This window comes from Carlito syrichta, unplaced genomic scaffold (assembly GCF_000164805.1).
Source record: "Carlito syrichta isolate Samal-C Ts95f unplaced genomic scaffold, Tarsius_syrichta-2.0.1 Scaffold307214, whole genome shotgun sequence".
Classification (NCBI taxonomy): Eukaryota; Metazoa; Chordata; class Mammalia; order Primates; family Tarsiidae; genus Carlito; species Carlito syrichta.
The window spans coordinates 135,425-155,466 of record NW_007251310.1 but is presented as its reverse complement, the minus strand read 5'-3'; the positions used below and the strand labels follow the sequence as shown (position 1 = coordinate 155,466).

Here is a 20,042-nt window from a genome sequence, read left to right as displayed (position 1 = left end):
GTTTGCTCAGTGGGAAAAGCACTATCTTCAGGGCACTTGTTGAAAACAGTCATTGGCACTGTTTTACATTGCAGTGGTCTGAGGTGGCAATACAAAAACAAAAACCTTAAAAGTAAAATCTGGAGATTGTGAGGTTCACAGAGGGCTTTGAAAAGCTCTGACGTGTTCTTAGGGATTTGGAAGTACATATTCATGTGCAGAGCTGTGCATCTGCTCTGGAAAGACTTGAGAAAACTCTAACCTTTCACCTCTGGCTGACCTTGAGGCTCTGCACCAGCAGGAAGTAAAGGCTAACTAAGGCAGAGTTGTCAGCTGCCTGCAGGAGCTTTGAAGGGGAACGTCTGCAGAGGAGTTCTTCTGCACAGGTAGGACACTTACTGGTTTAATGCGTTTGAGGAAATCTCTGTCCAATCATTAGTTTACTACTAAGCAAATTGGGCAGAATTTCAGTGGCTGCACGTGGCAAAGAATAAGACTTGCAAAGAAATAGGAAAGTGTGGCCCATACACGGGAATAAAGGTGGTTAATACAAACTCCCTGAAGAAGCCCAGGTGTTGCTCATAATAAGACAAAAACTGTAAATCTACTATTATAAGTATGTTCAAAGGATTAAAGGAAATCATGTCTAAGGATTAAAGAAAAGTATGCAAATGATGTCTTGCTGAATAGAGAATATCAATAAAGAGACAAATAAAAAACTAAATAGAAATTCTGGAGTTGAAAAGTGCAATAAATGAAACGAAAAATTCACTAGCTCAACAGCAAATTTGAACAAGCAGAAGAAGGAATCAGCAAACTTCAAGATAGGTCAAATGAGACCATCCAGTCTTAAGAACCTTAAGGAAAAGAAAATAAAGAAAAATAAATAAAGCTTCAGATTCCGATGGGATACCATCAAGCCTGCCAACATATGCAAAATGGGATCCCCAGAAAGCCAGGAGGCAGAACAACAGAAAGAAAATTGTCATCTAACTTGAGGTAGCGTCAAACTAGAAACACATTTCACTTCTGAGCCTCTGGAAGCATTTGACTCCATTGTGTAAAGATAGAATTTATTAACATTTGTCTCAAAGGGCTGGGATTATCTCAATTAGAGTGAGTTAAACTAACCTGGGAGTTTTTTACACATTTCATGACAAAGAACCACAAACCCTATTTCTGTTGTACAGAATTTGACTTGGTGATAGGGCTCTTTGCCAACAAAAAAAATGATTCTTAGGTTTAATCACAGATTTGGAAAAAAAATATTTATTGAGCCACTCTTGTGTGTCATGCATCATATTAATTGCCTTATATGCTTATCTTATTAATCTTTAAAACAAACCTAGACATTAGACATAGATACTTTATTTTAAACTGAGGCTCTGAGAGATTTGGTTCTCTACCCATAATAGGACAGCTAACAAGCAATAGAGCTTAGATTTAAATTTCTCTCTGTCTGATACAAAGCCCATCTTCCTAACTACTGCACCATTTTGCCTCCCCATACAGAAAGGTGCCTCTTGGAGACAGATCCAGGGCTCTTTTCTCAGCTTCACTTGCCTGAGTTTTCATTTTGGTCTGTGTGGAGAAGTGTGTCCTTCCTCACTTTCACTCCTCCAGACCAGCTGCCTGAGGATTAATTACTTCTGGAGTTCTAGGGTCTTGGAGCAGGACCATCTGTACATCTTTGGGACTTGGAGATGATGCGGGTCTCAGTCTCAGTGTGTCTAAGGTTTATAGGTCATTATAAAGATAGTGTTTGGCACTTAATCCAACTGAGAATCTCTGCGGCCTTCTCCCACTGTCTTTGTTCCAAACTAAACCAAACAGCAATAACAAAAGCCTTCTATAAATTCAACTGGATACTTTGAAATCCCCAGAATTATCCCAATCTCCCAATATCCCTGCACTTTCTGGTTGGGCTTTGAAGAATGAAATGGTTTATCTTTTTTACATCGAACATATGATGTTTTCATTTTTTCTGAATTATATGCACTTAAGGGCATGCAGCTCAAAATCAAGCTGATGGCATTTCATGGGCTCATGTGCTGGGTATAGGTAGACATGTCTTGAGGTAAGAGCCTTGAGTGCTGGACCCATGACTCATGAGGAATGGAAGGGGTCTGAGTTTTGGTGTCCACTCTGCCAGTGACTGAGTATACCACCTTCACTGATTTTGTGCCCATCATTCATTTGTCTAATACTCCCTACCCCTACCATAAAATAGTAATGACATTGACTTCTCATTGGAGTGCTCTGAGTGGAGGTGAAGGCTTTTATTATTTGTTTATTTATTTTTGTGAGAAAGCAGGTTTATTGAGAGGACAGAAAAGCTCCCACAGTGGGAGGGGACCAGAAGGGGTTGCCCTGAGGTGAAGACTTTTAATGCAATTGTGAATAATAAAGATATATGGCATACTTCAAATTGCCATTGTGTTGGTGAACTTGCTGCTTTCTAATATTCTTTCTTTGGTCTGAACTAGATAGACTTCACCAAATGAGGAGTTACTCTCTTGCAGCTGGTGATACTGCATTTGTAGTGACTTTCCAGGTGGTTCTTCAACTTTGTCCACTGCCCAGAGCTGAGGTGTAGTGATAATTGAAGACCTTGGAAGAAATCTGGGATTCAATTGTTGTGGGCTTTTTCCTGGGTTTCTGACCACATCATCCTTAGAGGCAGTGTTGAGTGTTGATAAAATAAAGGACCTCTAGTTAAATTTGAATTTTAGATAAACAGCTAATACTTTTTAATATTGTCAATGAAAGATGCCAAACTCTGTAAAATATTTAGGAAGGTTTATTCTCAACCAGATGTTAGTGACTTAGGCCTGCGACACCACCGTACCAAGAGGTCCTGAGAACATAACCCGAAGTGGTTATATTGTAGCTTGGTATATACATTTTAGGGAGACAGAAGTTACAATAAACCATAAATCCATACATGTGAGATACACATTGTTTCGGCCCAGGAAGGCAGTATCTCTCCAAGCAAGGGGGTGTGCTAGTCATAGGTGGATTCAAAGGTTTCTTGATTGGCAGTTGTTAGCTAGGGTTACGCTTTGTCTAAGACATTATGAAATCAGTAGATGGAATGCTGAGTTGAGATAAGGGGCAAGTTGAGGAAGTTAAGTTTCTTGATATGTAGCTGAGGCCTCAGGTGGCAGCCTTGAGAGAAGAGATGGCAAATGTTTAGCTTTTCTGGAGATCCTTGGGAAGGAGATTCTGTTCAGATGCAGATTTCCCCAAGAGGTGTCATTGTAGGGTCATAAAATACTTTTTATTTCCTTCTTTATCTGTTATGTGATGTTATATGCCAGAGTCAGGTTGGAAAGTAAATCGCATTATATTGGAAATAAAAACCCATCTAATTATACTTTGTAGTGTGTGATTCCTCTTAGGAATTTGGCAAGATAAAAAAAAAGTCAGTCCTGAGTCCCCCCTCTTGGCCAAAAATAATTCTATGGAGTGCATGTGTAGGCCAGCATTATGGGGGAAAGACATGGCTTGACCTGATTTTATAGCCAATTGTTTAAGGGACAAGAGAGAGTCACATCTTGGATATAGTCTGAAAAAAAAAATCTGGATCAGATCTATTTTGTGAGCTATCACGATCCTGGCCTTTCATTGTATCCTTTTTCTTTTCCTGTATGTATCTGGCATAGCATTTACAAGAGACATGTAATGATAGCATGTGGTAAGTATTGTAAAAGTGGTAAAGATGATGCATCTAAGAAAGTTTCAGGTAGTATCGGAGGGCATTAACAACCTAACTAGCCAAAAATCCTTTGCATGTATCATCATATCTTGGGGTAAATTTCCTTGCATTCCTTCATTACCCTTGTCTGGAAAATCCCCAGAGATTTCACATATTAAAAGCTGAGTTGGTGGCTGTGGAGGAGAAAAATGGAGTCAAAGGCTGAGAAGTCAAAGATTTTATATGGGTCAGCACCCTTAAACAGCCGTGGCTTGTTTAAAATGTGGCATTGTAGATGGCTAGGCCTCTGTTGATGATGCAAGCCTACAGATCTATAACGAGAGACGTTTCTATGAGACAGAAGAAAAACAAAAGTTAATGTCTGGAACCATCTATAAAATCAGTTTCCTTAGAGTCTTGGTGGCAGTCAGTTGAGGTGTTCAGATGTTAGGCCTTGAAGCATCTTTGGTTCAAGAGTAAGAAGGCAGTGGTAATCTGACAAGTTTTTTTCATCTGTGTCACGAAATGTAAGCTTCAGCTTGCTGGGTCTCAGGAAAAAAGTAGTGGCAATTTCATTGAGTCCAAGTTCAAAAAATGGAAGAAAAACTGGAAAATGTTAGTTTGAAGACTTGAAGCCAGCAAAGAATTTAGGATTCAGTTCAAATTGTAGGAAATAATAAAAACTCAAAGCTAATGAACAAGATAATCTAATAACAGGTATACTATAGTTTTATGTCCTATGTAATATTTGGGGCACATTTATATGAATCAATAGTATTCATTTATTTGAAATTTATTTATTTGCTGTTTATTTTTTCCTAAATGTGCCAATCTAATTTAGAGGGGAAGAGATGGAGGAGGTGGGTTTATGCTTGATGTTGCTGAAATATCACAGCATTAAGAAGCTGCCACCCTCCTTCGTCCAGGTTGGCAACACAGGAAGACTTAGGGCAAGAAATTCTCACACCCACCAACATCTGGGGGTAGGGCAGGGCTTGTGATATGTCGCAATGGGATGGGTGGGTGGAGGAAGGAGCCTTCCATTTTCTTTGTGTTCCTGGGTCTTGCATTCACATGACCTCCTCTAATAAACTGACACATTGAACAGAATTATTGAAAAGGATCCTCTTCTAGAGAACATCCTCGAAGGAAATACTTTTTCCATGTCACCCCCCAGCCTTGCCTCCAGCCATGCTTCCAAATAATCTTCTAGTGTGTCTGGCATCTGAACTCAGCCTCAATTTAGGTGTTCCAAGCTTCATCTTCTCTCGGGACTCTCAAGCACACTACCATTGTCCCACCTACAGGGGCCCATGGAGGGGGCCTTGTATCCCCTCTCAGATCTTGGTTTAAGAGTGGGTATAAAATCCTTCTCTTGATTTTTGGGAGCTTTGCTGAGATTAAGCTGGCCTTTAAAACAAGGTTTTACTACATGCTCAGGAAGGACAGAAGGGAGACACAGAGTAACAGAATCCAGAGATAGGATCTGGGGTCAGGGTTTTCCAAGCTTCCTGGAGGATAGAATCCCCTGGGGCATTTGATTGAATGTTTGCATAGATTTTTCAGAAAGTCTGGGTCCAGGTCTGAGAATCTGCATTTTACCAGAGTTTAGCCGATTCTGATTTGCAGCACAGTAGAGCATCTTTGAAGTAGCAGTGTGGTGGGTCATTCTATGGTCTTGAAGCCTCTTCCCCTCCTATCTGCCTCCATGCCAACCCCCCACCTGGGAGCCTGGGGCTGGGTTTTGATCTTTGGTATGTCCAAGGCCATTTATCTCCAGCTCCAGAAATTCTACCTGTCCACCCGAGGACAGAGATTTTTAAGAAATGCCTAGGTTTTTTTTCTTTCAGCTAAAAATGAAGATTCCTGAGACCATTCCAGGAGATTCTGATTTGGTCAGTCCTGGGTAGGGTCCCTAAATCTGCATTTTTAAACTTTAAGGAGTTCTAACGTCAGTAGTCTCTGGGCTATAGTTCGAAAAAAATTGCTCTTGACAAAGGAGAGAAAGAGACTCAGTGATGACAAAGCCCTTTCTGCCTCCCTCATGCCTTCCTCCTAGCAGTGCCACTTCTCCGTGGTGACTGACATTAGGAATAACCAGACCTTTCCAGGGAGATCACATTTTTTCTGCCCTGATCCATCAGGCTCACCTTGCTGGGCATAATCAGACCTGAAGGTAACATGGTCACCTGCATTCCTGCATTCCATTCCTGCCCTGCCACATGGGATGCCTACTCCCGTGGAGTGGACTTAATGCAGGTTAATCATGTCTGGCAAGCTTTGACAATATGGGGGAAAACTTCTAGACCAGGGCAGCTAGTAATGTGGCCCCACAAAGTCTTTTAACATCATGTGTTTTTTAGCATTTATTGTCTTCATGACCCATGCGTAGTTCCATTTTTGAAGGTCACAATCACACCTTTTTCATAACATTGCTTTTTGGCAGCACATATATTTGTGAGCATCTGTTTTCAATTATAATGAAGCACACGAAGAGCCAAATTCGAACAAACATTTCTGATGAGCACCTTGAGAACTCACTAAGAATTGCAGCTACTTTCATCGAACCAGACACTGATGGATTAGTTTTACAAAAACAAGGTCAGATTTTCCACTTGTTTTATGTTGTTCTCATTTTTCTAAACTTTATAATAAGTTTTATTATGTATATACACTAACTATATTATACAATTTATGTGCATCCCAAGACAATTCCTCTTTACTCCATGTGGCCCAGGGAAACCAAAACGTTGAACACCCTTAAACTAGACTAAAAATTGATTCAGAAAGCATACACAAACTCCTCATTCTCCTGGAGGGAGGCTGCAAGAGACAATGGAAAAGACTGGTAGCCTTCTAGGACTTCCCTCTACTCCTCCTTTCCTCCCTCTGCCCTTTAATCCCAAGTCAGTCTCCAGTCTGGCTAGGAGCAGGGGTGGCTGTGGGTAAACCTGGAGGGCTTGTTCAAATGCAGATGGCTGGGGACCTCGCTCCTGGAGTTTCTGCCCCAGTAGGTCTGGGGTGGGATGGACCACACTTTGGAAACGATTTCACGAAGCCATTGAGGCTCAGCTCAGCTTTAGTGCAGGCCAGTCTGCTTAGGACTCTGTTCCCTAGGCCCTTTCAGGGTCAGGAAACTACTGGTGTATCTTTTGTTCCCAGTGCTGGGTAATTTCCCTGTCTCCTATGGATTCTGCCCTCCTTGGTTCATCCCAGTTGGGACCCCGGGCTGAAGGCAGCTGTTCCACCTGACGCCAAGCCTGACTTGGGACATTCCTTGCTCCTTGTGGTGTCAGGCTAGGACAAGTGGCCCAGAAAGGAGCTAGAAGAGGCTGCTCTCTTCCTGCTCCCCTCCCACTCTCCACACCCTCTCCTTTTCAGGAATGCATGTCCTCACAGGACCTGTTGACTTGGGAGTGGTATTTCTAGGTGGCTGAGTGTGCTGTAAGAAGGTAGACGGGCTCGGTGGCTCAGCCTGTAATCCCACGCCTTGGGAGGCTGAGGTGAGTGGATTGCCTGAGCCCGTGGGTTCGAGACCCGCCTGGGCAACTTGGTGAGACCTCATCTATACAATAAATCAAAAAAATTAGCTGGTGTGGTAGCACGCACCTGTAGTTTTAGCTACTTGGAAGCCTGAGGTGGAAGGATTGCCTGAGCCCAGTAAGTCTAGGCTGTGGTGGCCGGGAGCGTGCCACTGCACTCCAGCCTGGTTGAGAGAGTGAGACTCCTACTAAAAAAAAAAAAAAAAAAAAAAAAAAAAATCTCAAGAACTCTGGAGCCACCAGCTCTGGGTTCAAATCCAACTTTAGTACTGTGTGGCCATGAGACATATTCTTCCCTACTTTGCAGGAGAATTTGGCTTTCACTTGGCTTTGTATCTAGTACCCCTTGAGAATCTGATAAAGGAAGTACATCAACTACCTTTAGGCAACATTGCTTGTGATAAAAATGACCTCATGATGAAAGTAGACAGGGAGACCTATTCATATCTGGAAGGAAGCATTCTTTGTACTCTCTGAGTACAGTGACTCCTTTCACTGGCCTGTCCCTTATGGAAACCCCAGAAGCCATGCCTTCGGAGTCATAATAGGCAATGTGGTACCTGTGAGGTATTAAGCTAGTGTGACTGCCATGCCCACCTTTCCTGCGTCTTAGCCATCACCTCGGGGAGCCAAACAGAAGCTTCTGTATGGTTTATTGGACTGGAGTTCTATGGACTGGTTTTGTTTAAGAGGAAGTCCTGAGACTGCCCTGCCCACAAGCCGTATGTCCTGTCTTGTACCCTTCTAAATGAATCGAATGTTATGTGTGCTGTCTTGTGAGCCTCAATGTTTAGTGAAAGTTAGAAAGACCTCTAGTGGGCATGTGGCGTGACTGTTTTTTTTAAAGTGTGCATTTTTCTTCTCCACAAAATGGGGATGATAATATTGCCTACCTTCTAGGCTTGTTACAGAGATGGCAAGATGTGTAGAACAGTGCCTAGCCTGTAAGTATGTGCTGATGCCACACCGTCATCACCATCATCGCCATCATTATCACCCTCATCACCATCGAAGGAAGGCCAGAAGACCCTTTCTTCTTTGAGTCAGTTCCAATTTCATCTTAGCTGCTAATTCCCTGTATGGCTTTGGACAAATTACCTTATCCTCTGAGGATATAGGCTCTTACAGTATATTATAGGTGTCCATTTATTTGATGAATAGGCTGATAAAGTAGGAGAGTCAACTAAATGCTCTTCAAAGTCTCTTTTAGTTTCTCTTCTAGAAATTTGAAGGAGGAATGGAGAAAGAGGCAAGAGGCTACGAAGTACCTGCAGAGGGAGTGGTGTCAGGGGTCAGCAGTCTGAAGGGGGACAGGGTCATCGGGAGGAGGTGGGGGACGTCCAGTAGTCCTAGCCAAGGCTGAAGAGAATGTAGATATTCTGATGAGGGAGTAATACTCAACATAGCCTGTTTTCCAGGGCAAATTAAAAGGCTCAGAGGGCCATGGCGTGTGGCCAAGACAAGATTAAAATGTGTTTCTTTTGGGTGTTTGAAGTATCTGTCTGAGAAAAACTACAGAGTTGTCTCATATCTTCCTGGACTTTTCTTCTCTGAGGATGGCACTCAGAGTGGCAGCGGGGAAGAGGATTTCTGATCTCTCTAATCGCTGAGGAGGAGAGGATGGCACTGATTCCGGAAGAAGGCCAGCCCTAATGTTGGATGTCTCCCTCCCTCCTTCAGGTCTGAATGCTGGTGCTTTTTACGCCCTGTCCACTCTGCTGAATCGCATGGTGATCTTTCACTACCCGGTAAGGGAGTTCCTACAGATGCTGGGCGGGAAGAGAAGGTGGCCTCTAAGTCTGTCTTGGCATGAGTGGGGGTGGCGGTTAAGTCTTGGTTCCCCTCGGTTCTAGGCAGCCTGGCATGGTGGTATGCTCACAGGGGCTCAACCCTAGCTCTAAATGTGTGAAAAGCTAGTTAGCGTCTTTGAGTTCTCATTCTCTTTTCTGTAAAAGAAGCATAATTACTTATTGCAAGATTATTTTTAGGATTACAGGGTAAATAATATCAGATGTGTATGTATATGCAGTCATATCATATTTATGATATATGCAAAGTACATAGCATGGTGCCTGGCAACACAGTTAGGAAATGTGTGTGTGTAACATATGTATATGTCGTAAATGTGGATTTAATGGTTCTGGAACCAGTGAGAATGGATGCTGGGAGTGGGATATTGAGTAACCTGGAGTCAGGAATACCTGGGTCCAACCCTTTTCTAAAAGGCCTAGGCACTCACACATACAGAGGTGACAGACCATTGTGGGCTAAGTGTTCTCGGACAGGTCTGAGTTCAGATTCTAGCTCTGAACTGAATATGTGCCTCATGACCTGGGGCTAGTAAGTTAATCTCATTGTGCCTCAGTTTCTTCATTTGTAAAATGGGGAAGACTGCTGCCTAACTTTATGTGGGGAATTGTGAGGATTAAATGAGATAATGGTGTAGGCATGGTGCCAGGCTTATAAACAACGCAAAAATATACAACTGTTTATCTTCTTTTTTAAAAAAAGTTTTCAAACAAAGTTTATTAGTGAGAAAGAGAAAAGGGAAAAAGGAAGATTCATGACAGAAAGAACTGACATGGGCAAGTTTTCAAAGAAGAAAAACCAGTTGTCTTCCCTTCTTTCTGGCATGGATAACCTAAGAATATTATATTTGGACATGTATATTTCAATCTTCTTATCTATGAAATGTAAATAATGATAAATAGAAGAGTTGCTATAAAAACTTAAATTAGGGCAATCCCTTCGGGTCCCCTCCCACTGTGGGAGCTTTTCGGTCCTCTCAATAAATCCTGCTTTCTTAAAAAAAAAAAAAAAGACAACAAAACTTAAATTTAAAAAAGTCTAAGAGTGATTCTAAGGACAGAATTTGGTTTATCCCTGTCACTCCAGCATCCAGCACCATACACACACATTTGGGGCTACATTGTTGGAGTAACTGTCTTAACTATTCTAGCATTTTCTTCCAGGCCTTCTTATCCTGATACTATCTGAATATTGGCTCTAAGGGAGCCTGAATTACTTGCCTTTGTCTCTTTGCCCCATGGAGACTGCACTCTGTCCCATGTCTTGTCCCATCCCTGGGTGACCTTTGGGCTGTGGTTTCCTCAGGGGGAAGAAGTGAATGCTGGAAGAATCGGCCTGACCATCGTCATTGCAGGAATGCTTGGGGCTGTGATCGCAGGCATCTGGTTGGATAGGACCAAAACCTACAAGTAAGTGACTCTTTCTCCTAAACTGAGAATAGGGGACCCACTTTTTGAAAGGACATTTTCATTAGCAAAGTGGGTCCAGGCTCTGGGCACAGCAGCTGGGATCTGAGTGATCAAGCCAGGCCATTCAGATTTGTCTTCCTTGAGCCTTGGTATCCTCATTTATAAAGTGAGGGAAACTGCATCCTTTCCTCTGACCCTGTGGGGATCTTGGGAAGATGAGAGTTAGTGGACATGAAGGCCTAGCACAGTCCTCTTCCTACCTCCATTCTCCAGGTAGCTGGAGGTAAGGGAGAAATGAACGTGAATGTGAGCTGGGCTTGGTGGGTCACTCCTGTAATCCCAAAACTTAGGGAGGCTGAGGTGAGAGGATTGCCTGGGCCTAAGGGTTTGCGACCAGTCTGGGCAACTTGGCAAAGCCTCGTCTCTATAATAAATCAAAAAATTAGCTGGATGTGGTGGCACACGCCTGGAGTTCCAGCTACTTGGAAGGCTGAGGTAAAAGGATTACCTGAGCCCAGCAGGTTGAGGCTGTGGTTCACTGAATGTGCCACTGCACTCCATCCTGGGCAACAGAGCAAGACTCTGACTAAAAACAAAACAAAACAAAAAAAAAGAAAATGAATGTGAAAAATCTCAGCAGTCGAAAAATTTGTGGGGACCCCAAGGATTGGAGATGAGGAGAGATTGATATAAATGCCCTATTCTCATGACTCTTCGGGGACCCTGAGGGGTTGACCAAGGTGCTCTGTGCCCACTCTAGTTTGCTGTTTATACTGCCTTGCAGTTATTTATATCTGATTGGTAAATATTGGAATGTACTTTAGACCCAAATGCCCAATGCATTTCTAAGAGCCTGGAGCCATCTTAAAAGGTTTTAGTGTGCCAGGCTAATCCAGAATGCCTATTAAAAATGGGAATTTTTTTTGCTGGACACAATGGCTCATGCCTGTAATTCCAGCATTTTAGGAGGCTAAGGCAAGAGAATTGCCTGAGTCTAGGGGCTTGAGACCAACCTGGGCAACTTGGTGTGACCTCATCAAAAATTAGCTGGGTGTGGTGGCATGTGCCTGTAGTTCCAGCTACTTGGAAGGTTAGGGTGGAAGGATTGCCTGAGCCCAGCGGACTGGGTCTGCGGTGGCCGTGAACATGCCACTGCACTCCAGCCTGACAAGAGTGAGACTGCTACTCATAAAAAAGGGGAATGTTTGTGGCCAGGCATGAGCACTTTGGGAAACTCCTAGCTTGAGGCTAGGAGTTTCAGACCAGCCTGGCCAAGATAGCGAAACCCCGTTTGTACAGAAAAACAAAATTAGATGGGTGTGGTGGTACGATTGTAGTCTCGGCTACTTGGGGGGCTGAGCTGGGAGGATCACTTGAGCCCTGAAGTTTGAGGCTGCAGTGAGCTATGATCGTGACGTTACACTCCTGCCTGGGCGACAGAGCAGGACACTGTCTCTAGAATATAAATGAATGAATAAAAGTAAAATTTTCTGAGCCCCACTCCCATGGATGTCAATTCAGTAGAGGAATGTGCATTTGTAAAAAACCACCTGGATACATCATTTCAGCAACTGGCCTTGGAGAAAATGCTCCTGTTAACAGTGGCTGACATCCTTCCCCTCTTTTTGTGACTTCCCCGTGCTCCCCCGGCACTGGGTACTCAGTTAGCACTGGCTGGTGGGGCAGGGTTGTCTTGTACTGGGGCAGGGCGGTGTCCTGGGCTGCTTTGTCAAGGCCTCCAAAGTTTCCAGTGTCTGCAGGCAACAGACAGTGGAAGACCTGTTCTCTGCTACACAAACCCGCTTCTGTGAGGCTCTGGTCAGACCAGGTCTCTGCCCTTGTCAAAGGCCGATTGAGATCGTCTGGGGGAGGTGACCGTCTCGGGGAGGTGGCTGCCTGGTAGGCAGGATGAGGAGCCTGGCTCGGCGTAATTACCACTGGTGGGGTTTGGCTGCCGGCTTGTCTCTGCTGTCTGTTAGTTGCTGGATTTAGCCAGACACAATGATAGTGAGGCCTGGCCACCCCAAAACCAGTGAACACTAGTGGCCCTCTCCAGGCTTCTCTGTGGCAAGAGGAGGAAGGGACTGGAATGTTGGCTGGGCTAGGTCGTGGGCAGCTGATGATGAATGAGGATCAGATGAATAAGAAAATGCAATGAAAGGACAGGGAGGGACATTTCCTGAACTCTCTTCAGAACCTACGCGTCACCAGTTCCCAGTGTGACTTGATGTCTAAATTTGGTGGTCCACATGAGACATTCTTCTCCCTGTACCATTGCCCAGGCTGAGAAAGGATGTCTCTCAGGAGGATGGGAGAGCTCTGCTCTCTAAGGCTCCCAGATTTGTCCAGTTTGGTTTGGGGGCTGGAAACTGGGTGGTAAGCTCTCTTTATCCCAGGCTGAGACTGCAAATCGTTTTTCTAAACTGGTTAGTGGTGTAAAATGGTTAAACAAACATGGCAAAGACTGTTTGGTATCTGGTGAGCTTTTGGGGCAGACTGGTGTCCAAAAAACTGGTTTCTGCAGGGTGGATGGGAACAGAATGGGGGAGCAGGGGAGGGAAGGAGGAAGCCTGTCTACCCTCCATGGCTACTTTGAAACACCAGGTGGGAGCAGCATCCTTTGGTGACTCTGACCTTGAGCTTTTTCAAAGATGCAACAGGTGGTGTGTTTTTACTCCTGTGTGTGGTCACAGAAAGAGCACAGGTTTCAAATCCTGCTCTGAGTTCATATCCCAACTTTGCGTTACTCAGCTGATAACTTAGCACAAGTAACTTAACCAGTCTGAGTCTCAGTTTCCTCACTGCCAAAATTAGAGATAGTCATACATTTATTGCACTATTTTTGTAAGAGCTGAGTTGAAATAATAAACGCATGTAAAGTGCTTAACAGAATTTGGCACCCAATAAATACAGGTATTAGTTTGACACAACCCTAATTTGCTCACTGGTGTCCGCTGGCTTCAGGGAAAACATGTTATTTTATTATTGTTTATTTTAGAGATGTGCAGTGGTGCGATCATAGCTTACAGCAGCCTCTAATTTCTAGGCTTAAGTGATCCTCCTGCCTCAGGCTCCTGAGTAGCTGGGTCTACAGGCATGCGCTACCACCATACCCAGCTAATATTTTTATAGAGATGGGATTTTGCTATGTTGCTCAGGCTGGTCTTGAACTCCTAGCCTCAAGCAGTCCTCCCAGCCCAGCCTCCCAAAGTGAGCCTCTGCCCTCGGCTGAAATCTGTGAAGGCTTTATGCTTTCATCGTCTGAGTGCTGATGTTCATGGAAGGAGGGCAGAGGGCTGTGCAGAGCCTGTGCCCTACAATAAGTAGTGCAGGGGGAAGAAGGCAGGTGTGATTGTAGGAGTCAGGGCCTCAGCGGAACCCTGGGTGGGGACACGGGAAGGAAGTATGGAGGGGCACAGGGAGGGCTGAGCCTGAAATAGAAACCAGGACTTGCTGATGGCACTTCTGAGGGTACTGACCAAGGGAACTGAAACAGGGAGTGGAGTCTTCTCATTTTGGCTTTGGAAGTCAAGTTCGGGTGAGAGAACTCCATGCTGGAGGGGAGTAGCTCAGATTCAACAGGAGAAGCTGTGCTGGGCCTGGGCATGGGGCCGGGGGGGGGGAGGAAGAACTTGCAGGTGACAGAGCATCAAAAAGTCAGATCACTGCCCGGTGTTGTCATGGATCTTGGGACACAGTGGACAAGCAGAGGGGTATGTCTTCTGGGGTAGTTGTGAAACTCACTACCACCTACCCGTGGCTGATGTGTGTCCTGTTTTTTCTTTATTCTGGTGGGTAGTGGGGGAAGGAAAGGGCTGTGCCTTCTTGTCTGTGGCAGGACATGCCACGTCAAGGGGCAGCTTGATATTGCTGAGGGTTCTGCAGGAAGAGAACACACATCTAGCAAGATGACTTCCCTAGGTCTACCCTTTGTAGGACTGATCATGATGTAATTAAATAAGTTTTTGTGTGACCACTGGCTCAGCATCCATTACCCTTATGGACAGAAAGTTCTGTGAGAGAAGATGTCCAAGCACATAGCAGAGGGCTTGACATACAGCAGGTGCCTAATAGTTACCTGTGGAATGAATGAATGATTGATCCTATTAAACTCAACTTCCTTGCCTGTACTTGTAGACAGACAACTCTGGTGGTCTATATCATGACTCTGGTGGGCATGGTGGTGTACACGTTTACCTTGAACCTTGGACATCTGTGGGTGGTATTCATCACCGCCGGCACAATGGGGTAAGTTTCACTTCTGATCTGTTTAATTTAGAACACATTAGTTTATGGTGTCTAGAGCTGTCTGTCACCATCTAAGGGTACAATATCAATCCCTTTACTGCCTTCTCCCTGCCTCAGGAGAAGTGCGCAGGATGCCCATGGGGTGTGGTCATATTTGTAGCACTTCCAAAGGCAGCCTGGGCTGTCTGTGCCATGGGGATGGAGCAAAGCTTGGGGCTTGCCCTTCAAGATCTCAGAGAGGCCAGAAGATGCTTAGAATCTTTTTTTAGCTTTGCATGGGACAGCATGAGGTCACAGAAGGTACATAGGGCTTAGAACCAGAAGCTCTGGGTTGTGGTCTCAGTTCTGCAGCTGACTCCTGTTAGACCACAGGTACAGCACTTAACCCTTCTGAGCCTCAGTTTCCTCATCTGCAAATGAAGGTAAGAGTGGCCTGCCTTGTGGAGTTGCTGGAAGGATTGAGAACGATAATCAATATGAAACAGCAAGCAGATGTGAGAAGTTAACATTAGAATCTTCTAGACTTGTATGAGAAAACATAGGAAACAATACCCCTTTCACATGTGTCTCTGCTCAGCTCCACACCCAGTTATTTTCTTATGGGCTGTGTATGAGTGAGTGAGTGAGTGTGTGTGTGTGTGTGTGTGTGTGTGTGTGTGAGAGAGAGAGAGAGAGAGACAGAGACAGAGACAGAGAGAGAGCTAGTGAGCACATGCGAGTGAGCTCTGGTACTCAGTCCTTCTCAGCTGGCTCCTCTCTGGAGGGAAATAAGGAGGATTCTAAGCTCCTTTTTCCAGGTCCCAGAGAGCCATGGAGATGCTGCTCAGTATGTAGAAGCATCCAACTCCCCGCTCAGGGACTGTGTACCCAGGACAGAGTCTCTCAGTTGAAGTTGAACAGCCAGGCATCTTTGGGCCTTCTGTGAATGCCGACCTTGTCTGCCATTGATGGCAAAATGGAGGGACAAACAGAAATCCCAGAGGCCTGCTGAGCACAAGGCTGCAAGGAACGTCTTCCTGGCCTGCAGGGTTCCCCTTCTTTGGTGTGGCCACTTAGGGGATGCCCAGATCACTCAAGGGCCTGGTGTGTCTTGCTGGCCAGAAACAGGAAAGGGAGCTCTAAGGGAGGAGGGTGGCTCCCTGTCCTTCTTGTTCTGGAAGTTCTTTATCACCTTGTTTTTCAGCTTCTTCATGACTGGCTACCTCCCACTGGGGTTCGAGTTTGCCGTGGAGCTCACGTACCCAGAATCCGAAGGCATATCCTCTGGCCTCCTCAACATCTCTGCACAGGTAGGGCTTCTGTGCACTCTGTTTCCAGCCTGGCTGGGCAGGCCTTGCATGTGACAGCTCTATTCTTCCTGTGGGTTAGATGATGGGCCCTTGTTTCCTGTTTTTATGCCTTTCCAGGTATTTGGGATCATCTTCACCATCTCCCAGGGACAGATTATTGACAAGTATGAAACCATGCCTGGGAACATCTTCCTGTGCGTGTTCCTCGCCCTTGGAGTGGCCCTCACTGGTGAGCGGGGCCTGAGGGCAGGACGAGACTCAGGCTGCCCATGGGCAAGGGTGTTGGCAATTTGGGACCTTGGTATCTTGACGGATTGAACAGACAGGGAGAACATGCGCAGGGGCACAGATGGAAGAGTTTGTTAGGAAATCTGTTTGGGAGACTGAATTGTTTGGGCTTTGGAGCCAGAAAACTTGTGAGACTGTGACACTGACTCGTATAGCTGTTGACCTTGGGCAAGTGGACCAACCTCTGAGTGCCTTAGTTTCCTTATCTGTAAAATGAGGATTATTGTGGCGACTAGAGCAGATATAAGTGATAAATACATGAAGGCCAGTGTCATTATTGGCTTCTGCCCGTCAGGGACAGCAGTGGCCCTGGGACTTTCCTGAGTTGGCTTATGGTGACTCTAGCTCTCTTGAATATCTGAAGCAAGTTTGGGGTGCCTGTATCCCTTAGGAAATGATGGTTCCTCTCCCAGATGAACCTGATGACTCTGTGTCTCTGTCACTCTTCCTCCTCTGTCTCTCGAATTCAGCATTCATTAGGGCAGATCTCCGGAGACAGAAAGCAAACAAAGAAGTTCCTGAGACCGTGAGTATTTGGGAACTTGGTGGTGCCAAGATCTGGGGCCCGATATTTTGATTAGGATGTGGCAACACAGGTGGGCCTGGGAGAATTCCCAGACGGCTGGTTCTGTGTAGCTGGGAGACTAGTTCACCACTTGAAAATGTCACATCCTGAAAGTTTCTTTGCTGGGCATTTTAGATATTGCTTTTCTAGTACTCTTTCTTGGGTTTTTCTACTTCATACCCTCCTCTGTTCCCCTGCTCTGGTCCTCAGAGCACATCACTGTTGTCACAGTCTGCTGAGCAGTGATCCTCATCTCCTCCCCAATCCTGAGCTTCTGGGCTCTGGCTTCACTGCTTTCAGCCTGGGGCAGGTGGCTGGGGAAAAGGTGAAATCTCGCTTGACCACTCTGTTGTGACAATGGTGGCCCTAAGGCAGTGGCTCTCCTGATATATGGCAGCTGTGGGGATGGAGCCAAACAGTTGCCAGAAGGGCTCTGAAAGGACAGGTCAGGAAGCAGGAGCTGATGGAGTAGGGAGGAGAGGACCAGGAGTGTGATCTAGAAAGATACTGCCCACCTGCTCTAATCAGCTGGGAACAAATTTAACCAGAATGTGAGGTATCAAATCTGAGCAATGATGGAAGGAATTGCAAATCTGAGAAAGAGTAAAAGTAGGTTATTTCTTAAAAACAAACAGAGACTTATTATAGAGGTAATACATGCTCTTCATAGAAAAGCTACAAAGTACAGAAAAGTGTAAAGAATTTAACAATCATTCTGTAATTTCATCTAGAGATGTGATGTAATTTTTTTGCATTTATTTCTGCACGCCTGGATCCATATAATTCGGATGTGGATTTGTGTGTGTGTGTGTGTGTGTGTGTGTGTTTATATACATCTTTTAAAAACAAACATGGAATCCTAGTCCGTCAGCTTTTTCACTTACTGCAAACACTTACTAGTTTTTTACAACATTCTTTTAATGTCTGCACAGTTTTCCTATATGCAGAAGCCATGACTTGTTTAACAGTTTTCCTGTCTGTGGGCATTAAGGTTGTTTCGAATTGTTGTTATACGTAATATTGTGATTAACATATTGGAAGCTGAATCTTTGTGCGTGTTCTTAAGTGTACAGTATTTCCTTGAGAAATGAATCAGTGGTCATACCCGCTTTTAAGACTTTACTATATGTTGCTAAAATGTCCTCTAGATAGGTACTATCAGTACTTCCAGTTTATCTTACTCTAACAATATATATGATTGCCAACACTGAACATTTATCATTTTGAAAGATCTCTGCCAATTTTCTAAGGCAAATATAATTATCTGTAAGAGAAATCTTTAGCGCTTTGAAGATACATTGGCAGATAGATGATAATCTTTATTTTTTATTTTTTTGAGTTGTAGTCTCACTTTGTCGCCCAGACTGGAGTGCAGTGGCCGCTCCCGGCCACCACAGCCTCGACCTGCTGGGCTCCGGCGATCCTTCTGCCTCAGCCTTCCGAGTAGCTGGAATTACAGGCACGCGCTACCACGCCCGGCTGATTTTTTTGATTTATTGTAGAGATGAGGTCTTGCTGCCCAGGCGGGTCTCGAACCCGCGGGCTCAGACAATCCACTCACCTCAGCCTCCCAAAGGCGTGGATTACAGGCTGAGCCACCGGGATTACAGGCTGAGCCACCGAGCCCGGCTGATGATAATCTTTAGTTCTTTTTTTTTTGAGTTGGAGTCTCACTCTGTCGCCCAGACTGGAGTGCAGTAGAACACTCACAGCCATCCCAGCGTCAACTTGCTGGGCTCTGGCAGTCCTTCCACCTCAGCCTTCCAAGTAGCCAGAACTACAAGGCCTGCACTACCACGCCTGGCTAATTTTTTTTTTATTTTTTATTGTGGAGTCAAAGTCTCTCCAAGTTGCCAGGGCTGGTCCTGAACCTGCGGGCTCATTGCCTTGGCCTCCCAAAGTGCTGGGATTACAGGCTGAGCTACCAAGCTCAGCCTAATCTTTAGTTCTTTACTATCGGTCTTCTGCCACCACATTCTAGACTTACAGGCAGGAGATGTACAGTGGCATGAGGAAGGAGGAGCCTACAACAGAAATTCCTTGGGGAGACAAGGAAGTCTTTAAAGCAGAAATGGTGTTCTGTAGTCCTGCATGAGGACCATAGCATGGCCACCATGGAGATGGACTTTCACCCGTGCTGTGTTCAAGGAGACATAATGATTGGGTACACTTGGGTGGGGAAAAAATATATTTGTCTCCTTGAATATATATATTAGTGAATTATATATAATATACATATTGTGAACCTGGAAAAGGCACCTATAAGAAAACAAGATAGATTTCTGATGAAAGGTTTTTGATTTAGAATGTGGCATATTGTGTCAAGTGGTATGAGATTTTGTTGTATTTACTTTTCATAACCTGTATTTATGTTGGCAGATATAGGCAAAGAAAGAAAGTAAAAATCTCCTATAATCCTACTGCCCAGAGATAACCTTGTACATTTCCAGTGTTGTAATCTATGGGCATGCTTGTGTATATTTAGTTTTCTGCCCTGCTTGTTTACTTAATACATCTTGGCAACCTTTCTACAAGCTCAGGTCTCTCTCTATATAGATATTTCCATCTCGTTTAATATTTCAGTTGTTCCAATATTTCGGTATTCTTGCAGCCAGATCTTTGTACATATGGAGCAAGTTTGTTAATCAGGTTGGAATTGTTAGCTCAGTCTCACTGAGTATGGGCTATTGTGAATTGCGTTCAGTAGAAATAGGAGGACCCATAAGTTCTGTTAATAGTGCTCTACTGTTTTGTGTCCCTGGATAACTCCCATGTGTCAAAGGCTGCCAGGCATTTGTGGCAGCTTGGTATTATGGGTAAGTCGGTGTTATGCTGGGGCTGACAGGCAAGGATGCGCTGTCACAGAGCTGCCCTCTTCTGGAGCAGAGCCCTGACATCACACACCCCATGACAGCCAGTGTAACTAAAGAGACCTGCAGACAAATTCATTGTGAGAACCCGGAGAAGTTGGGGCACGCAGCACATCTGGCCAGACTGGCTCTTTCTAATCAGTGAGATGTACAGAGACAGGACTCCTGGGATGGGGTAATAGTTGACCTTGGCTGTGAAAGTCCTGGTTTGGGCTTCCATTTATCTTCCAGCACAGACAGTACCTGTGCTTCTGTTGCTACTAGAGTCTATTTTTTATTGTGATTTTGAGATGAGTGCTTTGGAGGAGGCAATTGTGTGTGTGTGTGTGTGTGTGTGTGTGTGTGT

At 44.8% G+C, this 20,042-nt stretch overlaps 1 protein-coding gene across 2 annotated transcripts in view; it reads left to right on the top strand.

Moving 5' to 3' along the window:
* Positions 1–20,042, top strand: part of FLVCR2 (feline leukemia virus subgroup C cellular receptor family member 2) — a 65,031-nt gene that overhangs the window by 43,440 nt on the left and 1,549 nt on the right. For both annotated transcript variants that reach the window (XM_008064152.2, XM_008064153.1), the window contains exons 4-9: positions 8,899–8,966; positions 10,333–10,436; positions 14,574–14,684; positions 15,868–15,973; positions 16,091–16,202; positions 16,732–16,787. In XM_008064152.2, the coding sequence (XP_008062343.1) occupies positions 8,899–8,966; positions 10,333–10,436; positions 14,574–14,684; positions 15,868–15,973; positions 16,091–16,202; positions 16,732–16,787 (557 nt within the window). The remainder of the gene's footprint in view (positions 1–8,898; positions 8,967–10,332; positions 10,437–14,573; positions 14,685–15,867; positions 15,974–16,090; positions 16,203–16,731; positions 16,788–20,042) is intronic.